This window comes from Pteropus alecto, unplaced genomic scaffold (genome assembly GCF_000325575.1).
Source record: "Pteropus alecto unplaced genomic scaffold, ASM32557v1 scaffold70, whole genome shotgun sequence".
NCBI classification, from domain to species: domain Eukaryota; kingdom Metazoa; phylum Chordata; class Mammalia; order Chiroptera; family Pteropodidae; genus Pteropus; species Pteropus alecto.
In genome coordinates, this window is record NW_006431912.1 from 3642303 (window position 1) to 3652766 (window position 10464).

The 10464-nt window shown below is 35.2% G+C and overlaps 1 protein-coding gene across 4 annotated transcripts in view; it reads left to right on the plus strand.

The window, feature by feature from the left end:
- Positions 1–7912, plus strand: part of IPO11 (importin 11) — a 164379-nt gene extending 156467 nt beyond the window's left edge. For all 4 annotated transcript variants that reach the window (XM_015599446.2, XM_015599448.2, XM_015599443.2 and 1 more), the window contains exon 30: positions 6490–7912. In XM_015599446.2, the coding sequence (XP_015454932.1) occupies positions 6490–6654 (165 nt within the window). In that variant the 3' untranslated portion in view covers positions 6655–7912. The remainder of the gene's footprint in view (positions 1–6489) is intronic.
- Positions 7913–10464: the final 2552 nt, after the last annotated feature.

Below are 10464 nucleotides of genomic sequence, written 5' to 3' on the forward strand. Positions count from 1 at the left end.
GAAAAAAAAGATACTGACATTACCTAGTATACATATAGCAAGCAAAAGAACTTAAAAATGCCTGCCTGAAGGTAAAGAAGAAAGGAAACCCTAAAGAGTTTTAAAAATAGATGGTGGTAAATGGGAATTAAGTTTTTAGGGCTTAGAATTACTACTGTAAGGGTTTTTGTTTTTGTTTTTGTTTTTTAAGTGTCATATGTCTTAGTCTACTACCTATATTCTTTTAATGAATGTGAAAACATCTAGAGGTGTTTTGGGGGTTCAGATGAAATCTTAATGCTCAAAACTGGTTTTTCTAAAATTTTCTATAGCTGTGTTGGATGTGCATCAGATTCACTGGGGAAGCTTTTAAAAATCCTAGTGCCTGAAACCAGTTAAAGCAGAATCTCTAGAAGTGAGACTTAGACATCAGCATTTAAAAAAAATTCTCAGATTCACAATGTGCTGCAGCAAACACTGTTGGGGAATAGGTAGGCTGAATCCTTGTAACAGGCTGGGGGTGGTGCCACAGTTTATTCTGTGGTGTTTGGCTGAAGTAGACCAATTATTGTCTAAAAGTTTTGACTTGCTGTATGGTCCTTTTCCTGGTCTTTTGGCTAGAGAGCAGGCTTTTGAAGAAGCTCTTCTGTGCTCATTGGTGTTTCCAGTTTGCTGCCTTCTTCAGATGTAAATCTGGGATTATATGAGGCAAGAAGAAAGCCGGGGCATTCAACACCGTATTGTTCCTTGGCTGCTGGGGTCTCCAATCAGTCTGCCTTCTTCCCTCTCCCTTTTAGAGTCACCTTAAGTTTGTTTCATGTATAATGTCCAGGGTTTTTAGTTGTATGGTTGACCCTTGAACAACATGAGTTTGAACTGTGCAAGTCCACTTATATGCAGATTTTTTTCAATAAGCATATTGGAAAATTTTTTTGGAGATTTGCAACAATTTAAAAAAAACTAGCAGAGGAACTACATAGCCTAGAAATACCAAAAAAAAAAAAATTAACAAAAGTTAGATATGTCATGAATGCATAAAATATAGGTAGATACTAATCTGTTTTATCATTTACTAATATAAAATATACACAAATTTATTATAAAACATTAAAATTTATCAAAACAGTAACACAAGACTGTCATACATGGCACTATGTGCAGTTGAGAGAATTGTAAACAAGCAAAGATGCAGTATTAAATCATCACTGCATACAATTAACTAATACATACTGTACCACTATAATAATTTTGTAGCCACCTCCTGTTGCTATTGTGGTGAGCTCAAGTGTTGGGAATATCCACTTAAAATGCTGCGTGATCCTAGTTATCTCCATGTGAGCAATTTGTCTATGGTAAATTACACATTGCAGTAAAAAGTGATCTCTTGAAGTTTTCACATATTTTTCATCATGTAAACCTTGAATAACATCACAGAACCCATATGAAGTGCCACTAGTGATGCTGGAAATACTCCCAAGAAGCGGAGAAAAGTCTTGCCATTACAAGAAAAAGTTGAATTGCTTAATATGTACCACAAATTGATGCCTGCAACTGCAGTTGCCTGCTATGTCAACATAAATGAACCCAGTGTAAGGAGTACTGTAAAAAAAGAAAAGGAAATTTGTGAAGCCATTGCTTCAGCTATGCCAGCAGGTGCAAACACCTTGCACTTTTCGCGAAATACCATTTTATCTCTTACTGAAAATGCAGCTTTTATGTGGGTGCAGGATTGCTATAAGAAAGGCATACCTATAGACTCTTATCTAATATGATTCGAGAAAAAGCGAAGTCATTCTATAACAACTTAAAGCAAAAAGAAGGTGAAGGATCTAAAACTAGTGGTTTTAATGCCAGCGAAGGATGCTTTGATAATTTTGCAAAGAGGTTTGGCTTAAAAAATGTCAAGACAACAGAAGAAGCTTCCACTGAGCAAGGGGCAGCAGATGAGTTCCAGACATTACTAAAAACCAGATATTACTAAGAAAATCACTGAGGAGAAAGTAAATCTTCCTGAGTAGGTTTTTAATGCAGATAAAAGTGACCTATTCTGGGGAAAAAAAAAAAATGCTACAAAGGACATTTATTAGTAAAGGAGAGAAGGAGTACCAGGATTTAAGGCAGGAAGGGATAGGCTAACTCTGCTGTTTCGTGCAAACCTCAGATTTATGATCAGGACTGCTCTTAACTTTGAAGCTGCTAAATTCTGAGCCTTGAAGGGAAAAGATAAACACCAACTGTGAATCTTGTAGTTGTACAACAGGAAGGCTTGGACAACAAGAAGAACACTTTTTCTAGATTGATTCTATCGATGCTTTGTCCCTAAAGTCAGGAATTGCATTGCCAGTAATGCAATTACTGTCTTTTAAAGTTCTTTTGATACTGAACAATGCCCCTGGCCACCTAGAACCCCATGAGTTCACTACCAAAGTCATCAGAGTGGTTTACTTGCCCCCACACACAACATCTCTAATTCAGCCTCTAGATCAGGGCATAAGGACCTTTAATGCACTTTACACGTGGTGCTCTATGGAAAGGATTGTCAGCGCTATGGAAGAGAACTCTCACAGAGAGAGAACATCATGAAAGTCTGGAAGCATTATACCATCGAAGATGATGTTGTTATAGAAGCTGTGAAAGCCATTAAGCCTGAAACAATAAATTTCTGCTGGAGAACACTGTGTCCAAACATTGTGCATGACTTCACAGTCTTTACGATAGAACCAATCAAGGAAATTCTGAATGAGATTGTGGGTTTGATAACAGAAGAGGAGTGAAGGCTTTCAAGATATGGATCTTGTAGAAATTCAAGAGCTACTAGATGCCACACCAGAGGAATTAACAAAAGACTAATTGATGGAGATGAGTGCTACCAAACCAGTGGCAAACAATGAGGAAGGAGATGTAGAAGAAGCAGTGTCAGAGAACAGATTGACATTAGACAATCTGGCAGAAGTGTTCTTATTATTCAAGACTCTTTTTGACTTCTTTTACAACATGGACCCCTCTATAATTCAAGCACTGAAACTAAAGCAAATGGTCGAAGAAGGATTGGTACTATAAAGAAACATTTTTAGAGAAATGAAAAAGCAAAAAAGGATGAAGATCTTCATGATGATCCACTATCAGTGAATAGTAAATAAACATCATGCTATACAGTTAATAAACTTATCTGTTATGTATGTGTGTCTTCATGTGAAAATCTAATAACTGTACAGAACTATATGAGATGTTTTTGTGTCATCATCATCATCATTACTTCCTCACGATTCATCCTGTAAAACATCGTGTGCAAGACTTGTATGGAAGTGGATAGCCTGTCCTTACATAGGCATAAAGTGAGTGATATTTGATATAAAATTAATGTTAGTTTTCTTACTGTTTTATAACTTTGCTTTTCAAGAATTACATTACTGTTCAGTATGCCTCTCTTGTAATTGTAGAAACTGTGCCTATTATCACAGGTAAGTAGTTTTTTAAAAAAATGTAATAATGTTTCCAGTGCTGTATTATGAATGTGACTGTAAATTAATGCCATTGTATATTGTAGTATATTTTTTCCAAGAGCAGTTTTAATTATAATTTACTTATTACATTAAAAACATTGTATGTATGAGGAATGCCATAAAAATTTTATAGTGATTTATTCATTAATGTACAGGCTAAGCTACTATGAAGCAATTGTATTGATTATACTAGGTTACTATAAATCAGTCATATTGCTTCTTCTTTGTTATCAATGTGTGAGTTGTTATACCTGTAAATAAATATGAATTTATTTTTCACATTATCTTTTCATTTTTGATGTCTAATGTTAGTAATACATAGAGCGTCTACAGTGTTTTGTATTATATAAGATAATATTGATGTACGTACTAACAGACAGATGATTCACCTTATAAACAGATGAAGTATACTTATGGTATTAATAAATCTAGTACAGTACTGTAAATGTATTTTCCTTATGGTTTTCTTAATAATTTTCTCTTCTCTAGCTTTCTTTATTGTAAGAATACAGTATATAATACATGTAATGTGCAAAATGTGTGTTGATCAGTTGTTTGTTATCAGTAAGACTTTCGGACAACAGTAAGCTGTTAATGGTTAAGTTCGGGGGAGTCAAAAGTTATATGTAGATTTTCAGTTGCACAGGAGTGGAGACCACGTCAACCTTTGCAGTATATTTTTTCCAGCAGCAGATTTATCTTAATTATAATTTACTTATTACATTAAAAACATTATTTTCTCAGGAATGCATTCTATATTTTTTCATATTAAATCAGATAACTATGTGTATAATGTTAGGTGGGACTTATTTGTATAAAACAGTTTTGAAAATGCTTTTAGTGACCAGTATTTCTTAATTCTAGTGACTATAGACACTGTTATATTCTTAGAAATGATATCTGGATGTTTAGTCAATGTGTAGCAATAATTCTCTAGAGAAACATTTAGTCAATCTATTTCATATGATATTCAAAAGAAGGTGTTAATAGCTATGATTAATGAATGTCTACCCCAAGCCAAAATAAACATTTATTTGCTAACATGTAGGGGTTTTCTTTTAACTTAAAAAAGTTTTTTTCAATCTCTCTTAATGTGCGGAATTAGAGATTCTGTATGTCCTTTCCCTTCCTTCTCCCTTTCACAATTCTGCTTCTAAAAGAGATTAATGCTTTTAATCTGATCAATACACTTTTTAAAAATATTATACCGATGTAGTGTTATGCCATACCTTGTGGGTTTAGTATATTTTTTAAATTAATCTGTTGAAAATTATAGAGTGGAGATTTGATATTAACTTTTATAGTGTTTTGTTTTGTTTTTATAACAGCATTTGAACTACACTCTTAATTTTCATTTCAGTAGTTGGAATGACTTGTTGGATATCGATTTCAAGCTCAGCTGCTTTTTACTTATTTTGTAGCAGATAGTTTTAGTTACGGATAATTCCTGCTATTTCAACAAAGTCCACACTTTCTTTAGTAAGGGGTCAATTTCTTGATAATTAACATAATACAGAATATTACTGCATGTTACTTAAAGGAGTAGATATTTTTAAATGTTAATCTTAAATTTTGTGGAATGATATCTTTAGGTTTGTGAACGCAGGGCTTCGTATCTGCATTTCTTGGTATTCTTCCTCCTATCCATCTTCCAGGGAAATGAGTATTGAAATTACTTTGCCTTGGATGTATCCTATAACTCAGGAATGGTCACTTAAGGGGTTTAATTTCAAATTCATGCCGTCTATGTCTCTTCCTCTCACTTATATTTGCCATTTGTGGTCATTATTTTAAAATCTGTTTACATTACTCAAACAGCAGATGTAATTCAGCCGTTTCATCTACCTAGAATACAGTTGACTATCAGTAAGGAAAAAGAATTTCTATGCAGCCATATGGAATGACAAAAACACATGCATTTACCTAAAACCTTGCAGATGTTCAGCTTTATTGATAATGAGAGAAATGCATGGCTTAAAGCAGTGGCACTACTTTTCAATTCTCCAGTTATGAAGAGCTTAATGATAGTACCAGTAGTAACAACAATACCACAAGCCAAAAAATCATACCTTTTAAAACTGGTACAAACCATAGTCATAAAATTGTCTATGCCCTTGAATCTAGTAATCCTTCTGAGATAGAGACAGATTTCCTAAGGAAATAATACGAAATACAGAAGGAAGTCTGTATATGTAGTAACATGACCAGTGTTCGTGGTAGATTATTCAGTAAAACATAGTTAAGATTGTATTTAAACTATAGCATGATTACCTCAACATGTCTGTAACAAAAAATATCATGACATAGGTTTAGAATTCTTAAAAGGTGTTAGAATAGAATTTTTTTTGTTATAATATAAATGCAAAGAGCAGTAGTGATTATGTGCTTACATGTATGTGTATATGTGCATACCGCAAGAACAGAAAAGACAAGAGGCCAGAATGTTGTCTTTAGGGAGTGGAATGATGGACTATTTTTAATTTAATTGTGTTTCTTTTGTTTTCCAAATATCCCAATGAGGGAGGAAAAGTATGTGTTAGGTTTTTATATTTTTTAAATTTCTCTTTTAATTCAGAAGCATATACATCAATGTAAATAGCATCACAATCCAGGATAGGGAGTGTTCTGAGGGCCTGCTGAGCTGCTACAGTGGAGAGCCTGAATAGGAATCCTGGACAATTGGATTTAAATGCTCATCGGTCTATTCTGTTCCTTTTGGGACACTTTCTAACTGGTTTTGATTCTTTACAAGGATGAACTCTCAGCTCTTAAGAAATTGGACTCATCAAACAGTTTATTCTCAGAGGCCTGGGGGAACTGAGGTTAGACTAATTGAATGACATTTTCTTTGACAAACTTTTCCACAATGAAGCTGTTTTAGAGTCCCTTGTAAGAAGGGAGACAGAAGCAGTTGTGTTGCTATGGAAGAGATTACAAAGAATTTTAGTCACAAAGGAGAGGGACTTGTTTTGCCTCTGACAGAGTATGTCCTCTCTCTGTCCCACAGTTGGCCCTGAAGGACCCAGTGCACACAGTGTCACTGCAGCAGTTCATCTATGAGAAGCTCAAGGCACAGCAGGAGCTACTGGGAGAGCAAGGCTTCCAGTCCCTCATGGAGACGGTAGACACAGAGATCGTCACCCAGCTACAGGAGTTTTTACACGGCTTCTGAGAGCACATGACATGTGGCTGCTCCGTTTTTGAAACAAGCCAAGGAAGCCAGCCAGCCATCTGGGTGTGAGAGCCTGCTGAGACGATGAAGAAATAATCCCTTGTGTATGAAAATAAAGATGTGAAGACCACACAATTTTTTACTACAAAATTTAGTGACTAAATGTAAATCCCACATACATAAAATCACAAACCTATTCCTCAAAAAGAATTTAATTTTATATTTATGAGGGGCCCTGTGTTTACTGTAGAGAGTTGATGACAATAGCTGCTTAGTTTCCTGTTAAGAGAAGAAACTGTTTGATTACCTTTTAATCATGTGCTCTTAACATTTGAGAAGATGAAGATTAACGTCTGAGATGGTTTTCTGCAACCAAAATTATTTAAATTTGGTTGCCTTATCCCATTTTTAAGCTAATGAAACTACTAGTTCAAAAAATGACAAAGCTGTGTCAGATGCAGTTAAGAAATTTGTGCACCAAACAAAACTATAAAAATACTGACAAATATACATTACTGAGATTACCTTGGAAGGAAGATGCTTTCATCTGACAAAGAAAACGTGTTTTATCAGACAAATGTTTTTATTTTCATTCTAGTAATTTGATACGGGAATTAGTAAAGGGATTTTTTTCTCATTTTATTTTAAGTAATTACATTTAGACTTTACATGCACATCATCGTAAGGCCCGTAGACGTGAACCTGTGGTAATGCAGTACCAGGTGGAAGGCCTCTGGTGGTCGTGATTTGGTCCTAGTTCCTCTGTTACTCCCAAGGCCAGGAGCCCTGGGAACACCAAGAAGACCCAGGTGACCCACAGACACCACTCCCCCATGCTGTGATGTGATTCTGAAAGGATATTTGACACCCATTTCAGGCTCCTCAGTTCAGGGGTGCATCAGGGCTCGATGATATGGGTACACCTTGGAGGACTCGGAATGTGTACCAACTGATGTGACAAGTCTTCCTTTCTTATTCAGCATGCAGTACCAAAAAAGGGGGAAAAGGAGAAAATAAAGCCTTATTTTGTTTCACTGGCCATTTATTAAAAGGAACCTTTAAAGCATTTTTAAGGAAATACTCAAAAGCAAGGTTGGAAAATATCTGATCTTTCTATAGAAAGTTGGGTGCAGTATGTAACTGCAGGAAACCCACTGCCCCTTTGTAAGCTACGGAACCCAAAATGTTTGGAAATATTGGATGTTTTCAGCAAGGGAAAGAAAATATGGTCCAAATTAAATTTTCCAAAGATACCTTACCTTTGATTTGTCCGAGTCTTTTTTTTTTTTTTTCCTCTCAAAAAAACCTGGTTCATAAAAATCGCGTGGTGAATTTTAAAGAGAAGTTTCCTTTCATACTCTGGTGTTGGTGCTGTCCTAGTAGGTGGTAGTGCTGTATGTAGCAAATCCTAGTTCCTCTTTTAATTTCTCTTTTCATTTAAAGACTAAACACTTCTTTAATATATTTCTTTATCATTATTACTTAATTCTCAAGACTGATCTAAGAAGAATTTCTTTTTGTTGACTTAATTATTTTCATTTGAGGCACTATTCCCATTAGTGTTATCAGAAATTCTCAAACAAGCTCCAGTTTTTCAGTTGTGGTAAAGTATTCATCTTTCTGGTTCCTGAAAGATTTCATTATAGCGTTATAGCAAATATTACTAAAATAGCTACTTTGCAAAAAAAGTAAACATCTCTTAAAGCATTTGGTTCATTCTTTTTAACTCTTAGGTTAAAATGGGCTTTGTAAATAGCTCAAGAAAAAAGACTTAGTTTATCTTGAATTTTTAAGTGCTCAGTTAAGACATAAAATGTAATTATTGATATGCAGTATTCTGTTTATTAATGCAGCCTTATAGCAACCATATTAAGTTTTGGGCAAACAACTCAGACCTCTGGTTGAACTATGGTTCCTGATATAAGGTAATGATCCTTTCTGTTCCGTAATATCCTCTTTTTCTCTTTATTTTATATTCCTGAGAGTTCTCCCACCCTCTGACGAAGGGGCTAACAATAAAATTGTAAAGTTTTTATTATGAATGGTTCCTCCTCCCTCTCTTACCAGCCGTATCAGAGAAGCCACACCAGTACATGTTAAAATACTCATGTTAGCTTCCCTTTGAAAATCTTCACCTTAGATCTTTATTTTACCTATTCCTTTATTCAACTAGTATTTGTTGAGTTCCTGTTTTGAAATGCCATAGCGCTAATCTAAATTCTAGGGTTAGAACGAGATACTTGCCTCACGAAACTTCACAACTCAGGACACACACTTGCCAACATGACATAAGAAAATAGTAATTCTGATGGAAGGGTGTGTTCAGGAGCAGCACAGGAAGGAGACTGAGGAAAAAGAAGGGTGCTGGCACTGTATAATTTGATACTCATTTAAAAACTGTTCTCACACAGCATTTTTTAGTGAGGTTCTTTAAAAGTAAACGGCACTATACTGGAATTGGGCAGCTTCCTGACTCCAGACTCAGAACGGTTTGAAGTTACCCTGTCACACAAAATCAGTGAGATTTTGAAAATGTTAGAGCTCTTTAGCCTCACACCTAACTCCTAATTCCATGAATTAAAACGAAAGGCTCATCTGCTGAGGGTAGTGGTCTTCTCTTCTACAAACCGTTTAAATCCCAAGTGAGTAGAAATTTAAAAGTCATTGGAGAAAGCTGATGAAAAGAAGACGAGATGCTTGTCGTGAGAAACAAAAGTATTTTCTTCCCCTGACCTTAGAAAACAATCTACAGGAGTGTTGAAAGAATAGTATAGCGAACACTGGTATAGTCTTCCTTTGGATTCACCAAATTGTTTTATTTTGCTACATTTATTTCTCCATGCATATGTATACACACACACGCATAGATAGTATATGTACTTAGTTTAGTTGAATCATTTGAAAATAAGTTACACACCCTTCATTCCCACCCCCTTGCTTCAGCATACCTCTAAGAATGGCATTTATATATCCACTAATATCATTACATAAGAAAATTACTAGTAATGCAACAATACCTGATAAACATTTCGTATTCCAATTTTTCCAAATGCCCCAAAGATGTCTTCTACATGATACCCATTTGTTGTACAATCCAGAATCCATTGAATGTTTATACATTGCATTTGGCTGTTTAGTTTTAAAATCTAGAATAATCCTTTTTTCATGTATTGGCTTGTTTAAAGAATCCAAGACAATTGTCTTATAGAATATCCATTATTGTAGAATGTTCTACTTGTTTCCTCATGACTGGATTCAAGTTAACATATTTGGCAAGAAGATTCCAAACTCTTATGAAATTCCATCTCATCAGAGGCACATAATGTCAGGTTGTCTCTGTCGATGATGCTACAGTGGTTAAGGTGGTGATCACCAGGTCTCTCCTTTCTAAGTTTTCTGTAAGTTCAAAAAGAACCTTACAGTCCTAGAAATTTCCAGTACTGTTTTTGCTTCGTTTTGTTTACTTTAGACCTCTTCACTACTAGCTTCCCTTTCATTTAGAAAAAGTTTTGTGATTTAACCTACAAAAGTCGTGTGACTGAGCAATGAAATAGATATATTGAACCTGGCACGGGTTTCATTGACCTCAAATCTCTGAAACTCTGTTAGCCAAGGGTCATCTACTTCTCTTTCCTTCTCTCTCCCTCCACCTCCCCCTCCTCCCTGTTTAAGAGGCATGTAGATCATTGCAAATACTAGGATTACCTGAACTCACCACTAAAAATGAAATGAAGGCAAGTGCTGCCTTTCTCATTTCGTTACCAAAACACCCTTTTTTGATTTGTAAACTGTTGGCAAAGAGGCAAATAT